Source organism: Ranitomeya imitator, chromosome 6, assembly GCF_032444005.1.
Source record: "Ranitomeya imitator isolate aRanImi1 chromosome 6, aRanImi1.pri, whole genome shotgun sequence".
NCBI classification, from domain to species: domain Eukaryota; kingdom Metazoa; phylum Chordata; class Amphibia; order Anura; family Dendrobatidae; genus Ranitomeya; species Ranitomeya imitator.
In genome coordinates, this window is record NC_091287.1 from 193,128,913 (window position 1) to 193,148,539 (window position 19,627).

The window sequence follows — 19,627 nt, forward strand, 5'->3', positions numbered from 1 at the left end:
TCAAATCTCTCTTCTGACCCATTTTACCAAAGGAGAGGAAGTTGTCTAATAATTAAGCACACCTTATATAGGGTTTTGATGTCAGTAGACAACACTCCTCCTCATTACAGAGATGGACATCACCTGATTTACTTAATTGGTAGTTGGCTCTCAAGCCTGAACAGCTTGGAGTAGGACAACATGTATAAAAAGTATCATGTGATCAAAATAAAACTTGCCTAATAATTCTGCACACAGTGTATAGTAGGATGACCCCAGTTCTCCCCATATATATAGTAGGATGACCTCTCCTGACGAAGTCATTGTGAAACGTGCATAGGGGTAGCAGGTTGGGGTTCATTCACTCCCTTATTATGTAAGTATTGGCTTAATTTAGCACCTTGCCACTTTATTTTCTCTGCACAGCAGGCACTTTTTTTGCACAGCAGACACTTTACCTTCTTTGTATTTTATCTAACTTACCCTCTACCTCACATGAGGATGCTTCATATTGTTATGGACACTTGGAGCAGCTGTTAAGGTACCTTCACACATAACGATATTGTTAACGATATCGTTGCTATTTGTGACGTAGCAACGATATCGTTAATGAAATCGCTATGTGTGACAGCGACCAACGATCAGGCCCCTGCTGGGAGATCGTTGGTCGCTGAAGAAAGTCCAGAACTTTATTTCGTCGCTGGACTCCCTGGAGACATCGCTGGATCGGCGTGTGTGACACCGATCCAGCGATGTCTTCACTGGTAACCAGGGTAAACATCGGGTAACTAAGCGCAGGGCCGCGCTTAGTAACCCGATGTTTACCCTGGATACCATGCTAAAAGTTAAAAAAAACAAACACTAGATACTTACCTACAGCCGTCTGTCCTCCAGCGCTGTGCTCTGCACTCCTCCTGTACTGTCTGTGAGCCCGAAAGCAGAGCGGTGACGTCACCGCTCTGCTTTCCGGCTCCCAGACAGTACAGGAGGATAGCAGAGAAGCAGAGCGCAGCGCTGGAGGACAGACGGCTGTAGGTAAGTATCTAGTGTTTGTTTTTTTTAACTTTTAGCATGGTAACCAAGGTAAACATCGGGTTACTAAGCGCGGCCCTGCGCTTAGTTACCCGATGTTTACCCTGGTTACCGGCATCGTTGGTCGCTGGAGAGCGGTCTGTGTGACAGCTCTCCAGCGACCAAACAGCGACGCTGCAGCGATCCGGATCGTTGTCGGTATCGCTGCAGCGTCGCTTAATGTGAAGGGGCCTTTAGATTTCACTAGTGCCTTTGTCCTACTTGCCAGTCTTGCACTCTATCATATGCTGTTTGATATACTTAACCCTTGATGAATCATTCAAAGTTAGATTAGCCTGTGTAAAACTGTCTTTTGCTAAGTATTATTTTTTTTTTTTTGTAAATGTGGTCAGTTTCAGGAGCGCTATGGCTATGGAGCACACTGCTATAGATTAGTGGTAGACAAATCTTTTATTAAACCACTACGCGTTTCGGCAGTGGACTGCTACCTTCCTTAGGTGGATTTGCTAAGTATTGACTTTGCACTTTATCTCAGAGACTTTGATTACTTTATTGTTTGTCCTATATACAACCCTTGATGACTTATTTAGGGCTTGGCATCTATATATGCTTTCTTTGTTAAGCTCTGAGCTTGCACATTATTTTTGTAGCATTGGTGTGTCCTATTTTACTCTTGCCATGCTTTTATCATTTTAACCCCTCGATTTGTCCTGGTTTTTGTAGTACCACTCTGTTTACATGATTTTAATATAATTGTACCAATAAATTTCTCTGTATGCTTAAATATACTCTTTGATTCTATCTTGCTTTAATTTTCCATATATATGGTACGTTGGCCTCAGTTCCCCCATATATATAGTGTATAGTCTGATAAAAGATCAATCCTAATTACCATCAGCGTTCGTGCAAACAGCTACATATCATGTATGCAGGGGGGCCTGTTTATCGACAGCCAAATCGAAGCGCTCTCCTTCGGTATACTAAGTTCTTCTGTTAATCCCTTTTATTTTATGTAACTGTTTATGCTGTATTGTTTTGTCTCCCTTGTAAAATCTTTTGTATATTTTTCACAAACACTGCCTCCCTTTGGATTAAATATAAAATTTATTAGTTCTGTACCTTCTGTTATGTAAACTACGCCTCAAAGTGATAGCTACCATAAATGGTGTTCTTTCGATCGAAACAGAGTGGTGGTGGCGAGTAGTCTGGGGTTGTCAGAGAATTAGTTGTGACTGTACCGGAGTGTGTACACATATTCCATGAGTTGGAATCCAGAGGTGTATATGCCGTACGCTCACCATTAATTTTTCGATAGCCGGTCTAATGATGCGAATAGGCTGCAGCCTTCTCCTTTGATCGCCAGCCAATCATGTAATTGTCTGGACGATAGGGGGCAGCAGAGAGCTGTGTGCTCCAAAGATCACAGCAGGTGGTACCCGTGACCTTCCTGACCTGTGATATCGGGTATTTGTGGGATTAAGAAAGTCCTGACACATATTGAATCCGATACACCCCTTCTTCCCAGAGCCATAAATTTTATTTTTCCGTCAGTATGGTCCTATGAGAGCATGTTTTTGTGAGATGAGTTGTACTTTTGAACAACACCATTGGTTTTGCCATATAGTATATTGCAAAAAAGTGCAAGTCCTCAAGTGTTTTTTGTTTTGCTATTTTGTCATGTTCACTAAATGCTAAAACTGACCTGCCATTATGATTCTCCGGGTCATTACAAGTTCATAGACACCAAACATGTGTAGGTTCTTATTTAAAGGGAACCTGTCACCCCGTTTTTTCAGATTGAGATAAAAATACTGTTAAATAGGGCCTGCACTGTGCGTTACAATAGTGTATGTAGTGTACCCTGATTCCCCACCTATGCTGCGAAATACATTGCCAAAGTCGCCGTTTTTGCCTGTCAATCAGGCTGGTCAGGTCAGGTGGGCGTGGTGACATCGCTGTTTCTTCCCCAGCTTTCCGTTGGTGGCGTAGTGGTGTGCGCATGTCCAAGTGCCGAACCCACTGCGCGCACGTGAAGAAACAGCGCACGATCTGCGCTATTACCCTTGTCATCGGTGGGGGCGGCCATCTTCCTGGGGCCGCGCGTGTGCAGATGGAGTGCTCTGCTGCACGGGGCTTCAGGAAAATGGCCGCGGGATGCCGCGCATGCGCAGATGGAGATCGCGGCTGCCATTTTCCTGAAGCCGAGATGCAAACTCGGCTTTGGGAAAATGGCCACCGTGATCTCCATCTGCGCACGCGCGGCCCCAGGAAGATGGCCGCCCCCACCGATGACAAGGGTAATAGCACAGATCGCGCGCTGTTTCTTCACGTGCGCGCAGTGGATTCGGCACTTGGACATGCGCACACCACTACGCCACCAACGGAAAGCTGGGGAAGAAACAGCGATGTCACCACGCCCACCTGACCTGACCAGCCTGATTGACAGGCGAAAACGGCGACTTTGGTAATGTATTTCGCAGCATAGGTGGGGAATCAGGGTACACTACATACACTATAGTAACGCACAGCGCAGGCCCTATTTAACAGTATTTTTATCTCAATCTGAAAAAACGGGGGTGACAGGTTCCCTTTAAATTGTATAAAAAAGGCACCATTTTTCATGATGGGAGGTTGGGTGAGGGCTTATTTTTTATGCCATTTTGGTAATAATACGATGTTTTGATCACCCGTTATTGCATTTTAATGCAATGTTGCAGTGAATAAAAAAAATGTAATTCAGGCTTTTTGACTTTTTTTCTCTCATTACGCCGTTTACCAATCGGATTAATTCTTTATATACATTGATAGATCAGGCGATTCTGAACTCGGCCATACCAAAATTTTTTGTTTTACTTTGAATGGTGGGGTGATTTGAACTTTTATATTTTTAATATTGAAAAAAATGTTTTTCACTTCCTTCAATAGTCTCAGTGGGAGACTAGAAGCTGTGATCTTTCAATCACTTGTGCTACATACAGCAGGTCATGTGACACGGGTGCCAATGGCCGGGATTAGTGATGTGCTTTCGGTGCCAGCATGTTAAATGCCGCAGTCAGAGATTGACAGAGATTGACAGCGGCATTTAACATGTTAACAGTCACGGGTTGATTGCAATTCCACCAACGGCTGTTAGGCCTCTTTCACACTTCCGTCTTTCACCTCCCATCACAATCCGTCAATTTTTGAGAAAGCAAAAAAATTTGCAGGATCCTGCATTTTCTCATAGACTTGTATTAGCGACGGATTGTGACGGATGGCCAACCGTTTCATCCGTCGTGCACTGGATCCTGCGTAAAAAACGATCCGTCGGGCAGAGAAAATGTTCAGAGGAACGTTTTTTCTGCACGTCAGAAGATCGGTCAGCGACTCAACCTGCGCTACCCGTCACTGGCTACAATGAAAGCCTCTGGGTGCAGGATGCGTCGCTGACTGTGAAAAGCAGGAATCCAGCGACGGGTCCCGCCTTTTCAAACTGAGCATGCGTAGAAGAATTTCCCGTCAGGGAAATTCTCTCTCACTCACTCTCTTTCTCTTTTTACTATTGATGCTGCCTATGCAGCATCAATAGTAAGAATATATAATGTTAAAAAAATAATAATAAAAAAAAAATCGCAATATTCTCACCTACCGGCGTTCCCGCGCAGCGATGCTCCAGGCAGCTAGCGTTCCTAGTACTACATTGTGAAACCTGGTTTGTGTTGTGTATGCATTTTCGCAGCGGAAAGACGGGCCCAGTGCACACGTTTTCCACATTCTGCACAGGATCCGTCATTTCAACGTCTTGACAGATCCTGTGCAAATTTGGAAGATGGAAGTGTGAAAGAAGCCTTAGGCTGGTTTCACATTCGCGGTTGTGTCCGCAGCCTTTCTACCGCATATATCTGCATGCGTTGTGTATTCCTATATTTAACATTAGGGACGCATGCGTTTTTAATTGTTCGCGTTTTGCCGCGTTTGACGTCGCATGCGTCGTTTTGTCGTTTGCGGCTTGGCGCGGAAATGCAACATGTAGTAATTTTTAGAGGCGTCAATTTGCCGACTAAAAATGCATGCGGTTGATTGCGCAAGGTTTGCGACAAAAAAACGCATTGCTGTCTATATGAACGCATGCGTTCACAAGTTCGTGAACGCATGCGTTTCAATTGAAAAAACATGTCTAGACACTGATAAGCCACCCCCCACATAGTAGGTGATAAAGGGAGGTAGTGGACATTTGCAGGTCACTACTCAGCAGACACTGAAGCAGACGAGACACAGGCTACATCTTGGAGGAAAACAAGACACTGAACAATGTGAGTATATCCTAGCCAATGCCTTTATTTTCTATTTTCTGTCTCTACATGTCATAATTTCTTGCGTTTCTTTCTTTCTACAATCATCAGTATGTCTTCTTCTTCTTCTGATGAGGAGCAACGCCCTGGCATGGCCTTCCGTACCGCCACCACCACGATGCAGCAGGACCCTGGCATGGCCTTCCGTACCGCCACCACCACGATGCAGCAGGACCCTGGCATGGCCTTCCTTTCTACGAGCGCTATGGACTCTGGCATGGCTGCCCACTCTATGAGCACAATGGACTCTGGCATGGCTGCACACTCTACAAGCGCTATGGACTCTGGCATAGCTGCACACTCTACGAGCACTATGGACTCTGGCATGGCTGCACACTCTACGAGCACTATGGACTCTGGCATGGCTGCACGCTCTACAAGCGCTATGGACTCTGGCATGGCTGCACCCTCTACGAGCACTATGGACTCTGGCATGGCTGCACGCTCTACAAGCGCTATGGACTCTGGCATGGCTGCACGCTCTACGAGCACTATGGACTCTGGCATGGCTGCACGCTCTACAAGCGCTATGGACTCTGGCATGGCTGCACACTCTACGAGCACTATGGACTGGCATGGCTGCACCCTTTACGAGCACTATGGACTCTGGCATGGCTGCACGCTCTACAAGCGCTATGGACTCTGGCATGGCTGCACGCTCTACGAGCACTATGGACTCTGGCATGGCTGCATGCTCTACGAGCACTATCGACTCTGACACAGTGCAGCCGGACCCTGACAGGTCACCCACCACCACGCCACGCCATATGAGCCCACCAAGGCTTCCCAGAACACGGCAAACCCAACCCCCCCCCAAAAGAACCAGAGGACTCTTAGTATTCCTCCCCTTCACCTGCCAATGTGTCTGTAATGTCAGGTTTGTCTCACCCTTCCAGTGCATCTCAAGCCTCTCATGTGTCAAGCCCCATCCCCGAACTTCCAGACCCCACTAGTTTCATTGCCCCTTCTCCTGTCATCTCTGCGTCGTCCACGGTTAGCCAGGCCTCAGTGCTTCACACCCCCGTTTACATCACTCTACCCCAAGCCGGCGCAGTTAAATAAATTTTTTGGTTGTTAAAAAATAGATACAATTTGATTTGCCCCAATTATGTTTGGTTTATTGTGTCTATTGCCGCCGACAACACACACCGTGCGCCAAATAAGAAACTTCACAAACAGAAAATAAGAGCAGCATCCATACCAGGTGATAGATATCCAAAAAACGATTTATTCTGCCATCAAAAGTTACAACGTTTCGGCCAGAGTGGCCTTTGTCAAGTAGATACTTGACAAAGGCCACTCTGGCCGAAACGTTGTAACTTTTGATGGCAGAATAAATCGTTTTTTGGATATCTATCACCTGGTATGGATGCTGCTCTTATTTTCTGTTTGTGACTTTTGGTCCGATTGGATCCTTGGACTTTGGAGCGTGCATCCCCTAAGCTGAGTGCTGATGGTTGACTTTCTTAAATAAGAAACTTCGTCACACACTTAATTTTTGGGCTACATCATATCTCCAGTAGTTATAAGAAAAGACTGCAGCTTTGTGTGTCTGTAGTATAAAGATATGAGGTGGCCCAAAAAATAATAGATGTATTATCTCCATAATCTCTTCTTTCTGCTTAGTCTGTGACTAGTGTTGCAGTCTGAAGAGAAAATGGTGGAACTCTACTGAACAGGTCAGGTGTCAAAAAACTCATTAGTTAGGACACCTGACCTGGTGAGTAGAGAACTGCCTTGTATAACCTCCATTTTTTCTTCTGTGTACATAATCTATTACACACAAATTGAAGGGACGATGGTGGTCACACACGGCATATCTATGCTTACCTGCACAGGTGTCAGAAATAGTGAATTCATGAGGCTGTTATATGTGCAGCATGAATTCATTATTTCTATATGCAAATTGCCTCTTCTGAAAAAAAGAGGACTTAAACTCTATAGCGCCACCTGTTGGAAGTAGCGATCCTACAAGTCACAATCAACTCTTTAACGAGTCGTGCAATATGACTTAGGATAAAAGCCAAATCAGTATCTCAATTCGCAGACACGGTGTTTCGGGCTGTTGGCCCTTGTCAGTGCGAAGCATGAGAACTAATTTGGCTAGCCTAAAGAGTTGATTGTGACTTGTAGGATCGCTATTTCCAACAGGTGGCGCTATAGAGTTTAAGTCCTCTTTTTTTCAGAAGAGGCAATTCGCATATTATATTTCTCAGAGGAGCATTGCACGGCGAATAAGCCTCCTTACCTTGACAAGCCAGAGATGGTATGTCACTCTCCATAAGGAGAAACGATATTCATTATTTCTGGCACACTTAAATCCAGGTTGAAATAAAAGCTCTCCATGCGAAGATCCATCATGACACAGGATACAGGAGCAAAATCTGAAGATTACAGCCGTTCAGGGGTCTATATAAAGAAATACCATAATACACGCCCTCTGTAGTCCCATTGGCGGTGTCTGGTTATCTTGATTTTTCTCTTGTGAAATTTCTCATCATGCGCACCAAAAACGCAAACGCAGAAAAAAACGCATATGAACGCGTATAAACGCGGCGTTTTTTAAACCGCATGCGTTACCACATACGTCTAAAAAACGCCGTGTTTGTACGCGTTTATATGCGTTTTTTCCACCACTTGCGGATGCAGATTAAACGCTGCGGTTTTAAACGCAAATGTGAAACTAGCCTTAGGCTAGGGTCACATTGCGTTAGTGCAATCCGTTTAGCGCTAGCGGATTGCGCTAACGCAATGTTTTCTATGGGGCTGCGGTCGGGGTCGCGGTAACGTCCCCGCTCTCGCAGATCCCCGATCTGCGAGAGCGGGGAACGGACCGCGGGCGCACCTCGGACGCTGCTTGCAGCGTCCGCGGCGCGCCAGGAAACACCGGCGCGTCGCTAGCGCGTGCCGAACATGGCACGCGCTAGTGAAGCGCGTTCCCATTGCCTTCAATGGGCGCGTTAACGGACGCGTTGCACGGCGTTAATTTCGCCGTGCAACGCTGTCCGTTAAACGCGGTCCCATAACGCAATGGGAACCCAGCCTTAGTCGCACATGTCTGCTGTTCAAATCAGCTGACAAGTGCCGGAAAAGTTGTCGACTCACCACCGGAGCCAGCAGCAAATGGGGAGCCTACCTTACACGAAAATATGTCTAAGGTGGGATAGGGGTTAAATGTGATTGTCTAATACCGAACACAATCACATCCCCAATTATAGGAGACAGTTAAAGGCGGAAAAGTTATACAATTATTCTTCTTGGTATACATCTTAACAGGGCTGTGTAGACTTTTTATATTCTTTGTAAGTTCTTAAGGACCCATAGGAGATACAGTATGTCTATCCCAGGCATGTACTGTTTCTGACCCCATATCAGAAACACTCGTGATTTTTTTCACAAAATCTGTGCATATGGTTGTGTGAAAGTTTTTGTCCCCTTCCTGATCTCCAATTATTTTGTTACACTTAAATGTTTCACATCACCAAATAAATTTAAATATTAGACAAGGTAACACAAGTAAGCACAATATGATATTTTTAAATGAAGATCTTTGTTAAGGGAAAAATAAATCCAAACCTACAGGGCCCTGTATGAAAGTGATTCACCCCTAAATCTAATAACTGGTTGGGCCTCCCTTAGCAGTAACAACTGCAATCAAGCGTTTGTTAACTGGCAATGACTTTTTTGCAACACTTAGGAGGAATTTTGGCCCATTCATCTTTGCAGAATTCAGAAACATTGGAGAGTTTCCTAGCATGAACTGCTTTTTTAAGGTCATTCCACAGTATATCAATTGGATTAAGTTCAGGACTCTGACTAGGCCAAAGTCTTAATTTTGTTTTTCTTAAGCCATTCAGAGGTGAACTTGCTGGTGTGTTTTGGATCAGTGTCCTGCCGCATAACCCAAGTGCACTTCAGCTTGAGGTCACGAACAAATGGCCGTGCATTCTCCTAAAGGATTTTTTGGTGGACAGCAGAATTGATGGTACCATTTACCACAGCAAGTCTTCCAGGTCCTGTAGCAGCAAAACAGGATTAGCAAGTTGTTTTCTGGCAAAACTGAGACAAGCCTTTATGTTCTTATTGCTCAGCAGTGGTTTTTATCTTGGAACTCTGCCATGCAGGCCATTTTTGCCCAATCTTTTTCTTATGGTGGAGTCATGAACACTGACCTTAACTGAGGCAGTTCTTTGGATGTTGTTGTTGGTTTCTTTTTGTGACTCTTGAATGAGTCATCACTGCCCTCTTGGGGTAATTTTGGTCTGCTGAGCAAAGGTTCATAACTGTTCCATGTTTTTACCATTTGTGGATAATGACTCTCAATATGGCTCGCTGAAGTCCCAAAGCTATAGAAATGGCTTTATAATCTTTTCAAGACTGATAGATCTCAATTACTTTGTTTCTCACTTGTTCCAAAATGTTTTTAAAGGGAACCTGTCACCCCCCCAGGAGTTTGTAACTAAAAGAGCCACCTTGTGCTGCACTAATGCTGCATTCTTTCAAGGTGGCTCTTTTAGTTCGGGTCCCTGGCACTGCTGCAATAATCGCTTTTGAAGCTTGTCCCTCATACCTGTGAAATCGTCCCGGAGGCAGGTCTTTCCCCCCAAATCCAGATGCCTCGCAGCCATCGCTCAGGGCCTCTGGGCACCGCCTCCTCTCCTTCATTAGCGTCCCCGGCGCCTGCACTGTAAGTTCGAAAAGCAGATCAACTGCGCATGCCCCCAAAAAAAAAAACAGTTCAGGTGTCGGAGACGCTAATGAAGGAAGAGGAGTTGGCGCCCGGTGCGCAGAGGCCATGATTGATGGCTGCGAGGCATCTGGATTCGGGGGGAAAGACCTGCCCCGGGACGATTTCACAGGTATGAGGGACAAACTTCAAAAACGATTATTGCAGCAGTGCCAGGGACCTGAACTAAAAGAGCCACCTTGTCAGAATGCAGCATTAGTGCAGCACAAAGTGGCTCTTTTAGTTACAAACGCCTAGCAGGGTTCACAGGTTCCCTTAAAATCGCAACATGATGTCTAACTTTTGAGGATTTTTGGTCTACTTCTCTTTGTCAGGCAGGTCCTATTTCAGTGATTTCTTGATTGAGAACAGATGTGGAAGTAATTAGGCTAGGTGTGGCAATGGAATTTGATCTATGCTTCTCATTGATGTGATAAACCAGAGTGAATTTATGTTTTAAGAGGTTGGGGAAGGGGGCAATCACTTTTTCACACAGGGCCCTGTAGATTTGGATTTATTTGTTCATTAATAAAGACCTTCTTTTAATCACTGCATTCTGTGTTTACTTGTGTTTTCTTTGTCTAATATATATATATATTTTTTGGGGGGGAAATCTGAAACATTTATTTGTGACAAACATGCAAAAGAATAGGAAATCTGGAAGAGGGCAAACACTTTTTCACACAACTGTATGTGTATGCACTTCAGTGTGTGTGTATGTGTTTTAATCTACTCACATACTGTCTTCTCCAGTGTCCAGCTCCATTCCTGTCCTCTTCTGTAGTTAAAACTGGAATCTGTGTTACCTGAAAGTGGCTTTATAGTGTTATCCTTTAGAGAGTAAGAATGAGGATCTATAAGCTTTAAAAAAGACTTCCAGCTCACACGTTGAGTATAGAGTGAGCTGAATAGTCTAAAGAGCGATGATATTACTCAGAAATGGAATGGCGCCAGATACTGGAGGTAAGGTGGGTAGGTGAGTAGATTAACACACATACAGTACAAACACTATAATAATTCAAATGTTTTTTTTGTTTAGTGTCAACGTTTTCCGCAAAATTTTACAATTCAAAAACTTAAACAAAAAACAGTACAAAGGAACACATGTAGTTCAAGACCTACCAGGAGGTGACAGGGACCTGCTTTCAAGCTTGCAATTTGAGACTACTACTATACATATGCACCGATTTATTGGGAAAAAAAAAGTTAATGGGAGTGATTCTTTAACTGTAATTATATAAATGAAGAGCTGAGTATTTTTGCTCCCAATTTTAGTATGTAATTTTAATTTATTTCAGTTGAAAGCATTTGTTTATGCTGCATGTTTTGAATTTTGCTTATTTTCAGACTGAATTTTGGAGTTGTATGAATTCTTCACTACCAGGTAAGACTAAATTTTTCCTTGTCCTTTTTTTGTTTCTCTGAAATATTTTGATTAAATAAATGCTATAATTATAGTAATGGTTACATTTTAACAACTTTTAGTTCCAATTGACACACTAGCTAAATTGAGACAGCCAAGAAATGATTACCACTGTTGTGTCTAGAAAACTAGTCATGGATCCAGCAGTTGAACGCGGGAGAGTAGAAAATAATATTTGTTTTTAATTTTTATTGATGTATAAGATGATATAATAAATGTTCTTATTAAAATCAAAAGGGAATTGGCAAACTAGATTAACATCAAAGGGCAGTACAGCATGTTTAATTAAAATAAATATAGCCAAAGCTAAGTACTGTATATCTCAATAAAATGGTGAAAATGTCCCATCCATATTACACAACCAAATAACTATTGCAGTATTTTAGTAAATCATGTGAGGTCCTCCCAGCTTCAGACTATTAGAAAAACATTATGTAACATGTTTCTACAAATCTGAGGGGAGAAAATATTTTACCATATGCAGCTCAATATTAGGCTGAATATAGATGGCCAGCATTTGAAGTAGGCAGAAATAACACAAATACAAAAAGCCAAAAATAAAAATGACAACAAATATGCTTTTCACATGAATTCTATTTACAAATATGTTTTGGGTTGATTCATTTATGGGATTGCTCAGAACGTTTCTATTGATAGCCTCTACTTTGAAAAGCTCATCAATATCAACCCCCGACACCCACATGATGCACTGAATTTATTAAGAGGCACACGCCACTTAAAGTGGTTTTCCCACGATCAAAGTACCGTACATTTTAATTACGGTAATAGATCTTAGAACCATAATTATTTCTACAATTGGATGCATTTAAAAAAGTGTTACTGTGCTGAGAAAATCTTATAAATGTGCCCCTGTTACTGTGTAATGGCTTTGTCTGACCATGCAGGAATATGGTCTGAACATACTACAGCTCCTGGGCAGGGGAGGGCGTAAATGAATATACAGACATTAAAGCATGTGATCACAGCTGATTTATTTTTGTGAGGTGAAACATTTCACTACCTGTTTTTAAAAAAAATGTTTTATCTCATAGACATAATCTGCTGCGATCCCATTCTGTAATGCCTGTATACTCATTTACTTAATGGTCAGAAACAGCTATTACACAGCTCATAGTTGGGGCACATTTATAAGATTATCTCAGCACAGGAACATTTTTTTTTTAAACACATTTTTCATTATTCCAGACCTATTTATTAAAATGATCTTTGTTTGTGGGAAAACCCCTTTAATTAATTATGCACATATTCTCAGTGACATGCATTTGGCCAAAAAGCTACTTACTGGAGTAGCATTTCTGATGTAAAAATCACTGGCACTTTTGATGAAATTGACAGATTAGCAAAGCCATGTACTGTAATGTATTATGGGTTAAACGGAACCTGTAAGCAAAAATAGAAACAAAGATTGGTGTTTACCTGCAGCCATATGGGTAATCTGCAAGTAAATACTAATTTAATATATGTGACAGTGTGATTGGAAGTTCTGCTGCAGGGAGAAAATGGCTGTGAACAGTGATCGCTCACCAAACAGTGTTCTGTAATCACTTCACTGTTCCTTGACAAGTGTTATTGGCAAGGCATATGTTATGTCACCCCTGTCCTACCTCACCCCTCTTTTCTTAACTGAAATAAACAGGCCAAAGACCAGAGTGGAATAAATTGGCCACAGCAGCATTTTATTATAGCAAACAACAAAAGTAACACATTGATCCTATTAATAATGGAGGATAGTACTCCAAGCCCCTGACCTGCAATGGGCAGTATATTTATATATAAATGTAACCACAACTGCTCAAGGTTGACTTTTACCTAGCCATTTTATCACCAGCTCAGAGGCACCTGGTAAACAGCCTGGCTTTCCCGACTATAGGGCCCTTCCATCTTTAACACGAGAGTTCCACTACCCGCCATCGTTTAATTTAGTCCACTTTGGGGGTCCAGAGCCTTATATGTACCCTCCCCACTGTTCGAGCACCAACCGCAACCACCAACTTAAGATTATTTAGTCTAGAAAAAAGACGACTGAGGGGCGATCTAATAACCATGTATAAGTATATAAGGGGACAATACAAATATCTCGCTGAGGATCTGTTTATACCAAGGAAGGTGACGGGCACAAGGGGGCATTCTTTGCGTCTGGAGAAGAGAAGGTTTTTCCACCAACATAGAAGAGGATTCTTTACTGTTAGGGCAGTGAGAATCTGGAATTGCTTGCCTGAGGAGGTGGTGATGGCGAACTCAGTCGAGGGGTTCAAGAGAGGCCTGGATGTCTTCCTGGAGCAGAACAATATTGTATCATACAATTAGGTTCTGTAGAAGGACGTAGATCTGGGGATTTATGATGATGGAATATAGGCTGAACTGGATGGACAAATGTCTTTTTTCGGCCTTACTAACTATGTTACTATGTTACTATGTAACTTCAAGGAACTTCCCCCATTTGCCATCCATACAAATGTTTTGTATCCCTCAAACATTTGTCTCTCCATAATTTCAAAGAAACACCCTATCCCGCCTCCAAAATTCACCCTCCCCCAATTCCAAATCCAAGTGTCATTGCAACTGCCACATTCCTTGCCATAAAACAACTATTACGTTTTAACCTTGCTTTGGTAATTCTCTCAACAGATCTCGCCTCTCACCAGACCTTTCTCGGGATAATGTCTGACTAAATGGTGATTACTTTAGGAAACATTGCCCATAACCTTAAGAGATCAAATTTGATGTCCCTTATCAACTCTCTCAGCGGCCTATTTCCTAAATCATTGCCCCTGATGTGTACTACTAGTACATCCGGGGCTCCAGCTACCTCACAAACCGAAATTCATGAAGAAATTGACTCCAAACCATCCCCCAATTACCGATCCACAGGAGAATGGCCTCGTCCCTTGAAATTCCCAGTTGCCTGCCCAATGGCCAAACCAGAGTCCACAATGCTGCCCAGAATACAAGGGAATGGCCCATAATCTACACTAGCTGGGGCCTGGCACTTGCAAGAGTAAAAACAAGAATAATTTCTATTCCTTCTAAATTACCCCCCTTTTTTTAAACAAAACTTAAAACTCATAAAGTAAAAAAACTCATAATCGGTTAGGCTGCACATAAGACCTGAATCTGGCAGATTTCCACCAGCCAATCTACTTCACAACCTCATTGCCTATCCCTGTCCTTGCAACCTCAGCAGCTGCCCATATTATAAAAGATGTTCACTATAGTCCACTGGTGACACACGACCAGATTGCAAACAGTGTTGAAAAATGGTAACAAATTGAAAACGATGCAAAAATTAGCCATCTAAGTGAATCAACAAAGGAGCAATAAGTCCCCCACCATCTTGGCCGAATCCCCTTAAGCAGTTCACTGGGCACGCTGCTGACCCTGTCACCGAGAAAATCGCTACTGTTCGACCTTTTCCAGACTGATCCATCTTAGCTGAATGAATCAGTAACTCAATCTTGTCATCATATACACTGTGTGCAGAATTATTAGGCAAGTTGTATTTTGATCACATTATACTTTTTATACATGTTGTCCTACTCCAAGCTGTTCAGGATTGAGATCCAACTACCAATTAAGTAAATCAGGTGATGTCCATTTCTGTAATGAGGAGGGGTGTTGTCTAGTGACATCAAAACCCTATATAAGGTGTGCTTAATTATTAGGCAACTTTATTTCCTTTGGAAAAATGGGTTAGAAGAGAGATTTGACAGGCTCTGAAAAGTCCAAAATTGTGAGATGTCTTGCAGAGGGATGCAGCAGTCTTGAAATTGCCAAACTTTTGAAGCGTGATCACCGAACAATCAAGCGTTTCATGGCAAATAGCCAACAGGGTCGCAAGAAGCGTGTTGGGCAAAAAAGGTGCAAAATAACTGCCCATGAATTGAGGAAAATCAAGCGTGAAGCTGCCAAGATGCCATTTGCCATCAGTTTTGCCATATTTCAGAGCTGCAACGTTACTGGAGTAACAAAAAGCACAAGGTGTGCGATACTCAGGGACACAGCCAAGGTAAGGAAGGCTGAAAAATGACCACCTTTGAACAAGAAACATAAGATAAAACGTCAAGACTGTGCCAAGAAATATCTTAAGACTGATTTTTCAAAGTTTCATGGACTGATGAAATGAGAGTGACTCTTGATGGGCCAGATGGATGGGCCAGAGGCTGGATCAGTAAAGAGCAGAGAGCTCCACTCCAATTCAGACACCAGCAAGGTGGAGGTGGGGTACTGGTATGGGCTGGTATCATCAAAGATTAACTTGTGGGACCTTTTCGTGTTGAGGATGGAGTGAAGCTCAACTCCCAGACCTACTGCCAGTTTTCTTCAAGCAGTGGTACAGGAAGTATCGTTCAAGAAAAACATGATTTTCATGCAGGACAATGCTCCATCATATGCCTCCATCTACTCCACAGCGTGGCTGGCCAGTAAAGGTCTCAAAGAAGAAAAAATAATGACATGGCCCCCTTGTTCAACTGATGTGAACCCCATAGAGAACTTGTGGTCCCTCATAAAATGTGAGATCTACAGGGAGGGAAAACAGTACACCTCTCAGAACAGTGTCTGGGAGGCTGTGGTGGCTACTGCACACAACGTTGATCGTAAACAGATCAAGCAAGTGACATAATCTATGGATGGAAGGCTGTTGAGTGTCATCATAAAGAAAGGTGGCTATATTGGTCACTAATTTTTTGAGGTTTTGTTTTTGCATGTCAGAAATGTTTATTTCTAAATGTTGTGCAGTTATATTGGTTTACCTGGTGAAAATAAACAAGTGAGATGGGAATAAATTTGGTTTTTAATAAGTTTCCTAATAATTCTGCACAGTAATAGTTACCTGCACAAACAGATATCCTCCTAAGATAGCCAAATCTAAAAAAAAAAAACACTTCAACTTCTCAAAATATTAGGCTTTGATATTTATGAGTCTTTTGGGTTGATTGAGAACATAGTTGTTGATCAATAATAAAAATAATCCTCTAAAATACAACTTACCTAATAATTCTGCACACAGTGTAAGTCCATGTCTTCTCTCGGCAAACCCACCTTCTTCGTTTTTGAGGGGCTGACCAATTTCCCCAACCTCAAAGCTGCAAAGAAAGACAATGAAAAAGCCAGTTTAAGTAGGTAAAACTCCCATAGGGACTTAAAAACTAGTTCTGCTTCCCTACCCAAAAGTAAAAACAGTTCATACAAAACTGGCCATCTTCTATCGGATACATTCCAGCCTTTCTTCTCTTAAGGCTTGTGACACTAGGAAGGATTTTGTCAGATCATTAATGCCTCTATGCTTAAAACAAAATGCTAAACCCACCACAAACCTGTTGATTTTTGGAACTGACCATCCTTTTTCCCAGCTAAAAGCAAAAAAGAGCCTTCCTCGCCAACATTCATTTGAGTAATGTTAGGTTTTGTTTTAAACATCTTTTTTTTATTTTAACAAGTTTAAACAAAGTAATACAAATACAAAGGTGGATTAGAGCAAATGTGTCATTGTAAATTGGGTAACATTCAACTGTCAGATGTAATATTTGTTTAAGAACTGGTAATTAACAACAAATTCACCGTAGTAAAGGTCTAGATATTAATAAGTATTGTTATTCTCTGTACATCCATTAGAAATGGAGAATCATGACTAAGAGAAAGTTAGAATATCTAAAGCATTCCACTTGTTACCATATAAAGTTTTACCAGAATACAAAGAGAAAGAGAGGAAAAAAGAAAGGGTAAAAGGGGAAGGGGGTTCCCTCTTCGTGGAAGGGGAATTGTTTCTGGCGAACTGTAATTTTGAGTTTTGAGTTTAAAAGACCAGTCGATGCGTTTATATTTGGGAGATAGTTAATCCGACAGAAGACTGGAGTGTTCCTTTATTTGTTTATTAGATCAAAGTATTCATCATTATCTCTGAAAGATCTCCATCGGGCCCATGTTACCCAAAATCTGTCTTGTGAGAAACAAGTGTATGCTATAATTTCTTCTATATAGTATAATTGGTCAACTTTTTGCAGCCAGTCTGATAAGCTCGGGCAATTCTGGGAAAGCCAATGTAAGGGAATAAGTAGTTTAGCTGCAGCTATCAAGAACAGTAGTAGAGATTGATTTTTTGATTGCGAGTTGTCTCCTATCCAGTTTAAGAAAATGAGTGTCGGGGTTGGAGGATGAGGTAATTTGCAAATTTTTGTTATAATTTTCAGCACTACCTTTCAAAATATTTGGGTTTTGTCACATGTCCACCACATGTGAAAGAACGTCCCTGTTTCCCTGGAGCATCGCCAACAGGTTGATGGAGAGTTTGGGTACCAAGGATGTGACAAGGCTGGGGTGGTGTACCATCTGGTAATAATTTTATATGAGTTTTCCAGGATTCACACACATCCAGATGGACCATGTGAGTTTTTATATATTTGTTCCACTTCCCAGTCCTGTAATTTAATACTCAAGTCTTTTTCCCAATTAGAGATGAAGGCTCGCTTAACTGGAATCGTGTTAGTTAGAATCTCTTGATAGAGTTTTGTCAAAACTCCTCTTGGTGGTTTATGTTGAGCTAAAAGTTTTTGAAAAGTCTTTAACTCTCTAGGTGGGATTTTCGTACCAAGGTAGGATTTTTGGGAGTTATTAAGCCTATTGTAATAGAGAAAATTAAAGTGATAGTATGGGGATTTTATTTGTAGTTCCGTCAGTGGAAGTAGAGCACCTTCTGACATAAAACACTCCAAGTCATCTTTAATCTTATGTAGGAAATCAGAATTTGTGATTATTGAGTGATCCGAGAAGGTCCATCACTCTGGCTAAAGGTGACGGTAGTGGCATTAATAATTGAGAATGCTTTGACCATGTTCTTATTATATTTTTGGATATTGCATTAGAGACTTTTAGATTGTGAATGAACTCTTTAGAAGCGTGGAGAATTGTGAAGATAGGAACTGGTATTGATGTGTCTGCAATCTGTGTCCAAAGTTTATATAGGGTCCTCTCACCAATCGACTATCAAAGATAGAGTCGCCGCAATGTGATATTTCTGTGGATCGGGAGTTCCCATACCCCCTTTAGATTTAGGAAGTGAAATTGTAAAATAGCTGAGTCTGGGTTTTGAGTCTCTCCAGATGTATTTCCCGAAAATAGAACGAACCTTTAGAAAAAATGTATTAGGAACGGTTATAGAAAGCATTCTTGAGATATAGCTAAACTTAGGTAGTATAAAACCTTTTAGAATGTTTTTCCTGCCTATCCAGGAGATAAAGGGGGCCCTCCATGTTTTGATAAGGTCCAAGATAAAGGGGGCCCTCCATGTTTTGATAAGGTCCAAGATAGCATTAAGTAAAGGTATATAGTTAAGAGCGAATAATAGGTGCCAATGTGAGCTTAATTTAATTCCCAGATATTTAATGAATTTCGAGTTCCACTTAATGGGTAGTTTAGCTTCAATATCGCGAATAATCGTGTGTTCCACATTAATACTCATCGCCTCTGATTTCTCTAAATTGATTTTGAAGTTTGAGAGGTCTCCAAATCTATGAAACGTTTCGAGTATGGCTGGGATTTAATTTTTGGGGTTCATTTGCATTAGTAATAGGTCATCCGCAAATGCTGCAACTACATGTGATGTCTTCTTAATCTGAATTCCTTCTATGTTTGGGTGCTGCTTTATACTTTGAATCAAGGTTTCGATAGATAAGATATATAAGGCTGGTGAGAGGGGGCAACCTTGGCAAGTGCCATTTTTAATTTCAAAGGGGGAAGAAAGGTCTCAATTCACCCTTAATTTTGCAGTAGGAGATCTATACATTTGAAATATGGCATTTATCAGTCTCAAGGGGAAGCCAAATCCCTCAAGTCTCCTGCATGAAAGTCCAGTCCACCCTGTCGAACGCCTTCTCAGCATCTGTGCCCATTAGGACCAAGGGTTTATGGTGGGTGTGAGCAAATTGCATCAAGTATAGTATTTTTAAGGAGTTATCCCTCTCCTCTCTGCCCCCCACAAAACCCGTCTGTTCTGGTGATATTAACGTATCTAGTACAGAATTAACCCTTTTTGCAATCATTTTTGTGAACAATTTAAGGTCGTTATTCAAAAATAAGATTGGGCTGTAATTGTTACATATCTCAGGGTCTCTACCATCT

General features: G+C 41.9%; 1 protein-coding gene across 4 annotated transcripts in view; it reads left to right on the forward strand.

The window, feature by feature from the left end:
• Positions 1-19,627, forward strand: part of RECK (reversion inducing cysteine rich protein with kazal motifs) — a 764,658-nt gene that overhangs the window by 196,771 nt on the left and 548,260 nt on the right. For 3 of the 4 annotated variants that reach the window (XM_069730404.1, XM_069730400.1, XM_069730403.1), the window contains exon 4: positions 11,416-11,452. The exons of the other annotated variant lie outside the window; for it this stretch is intronic. In XM_069730404.1, the coding sequence (XP_069586505.1) occupies positions 11,416-11,452 (37 nt within the window). The remainder of the gene's footprint in view (positions 1-11,415; positions 11,453-19,627) is intronic. 4 annotated transcript variants of the gene reach the window in all.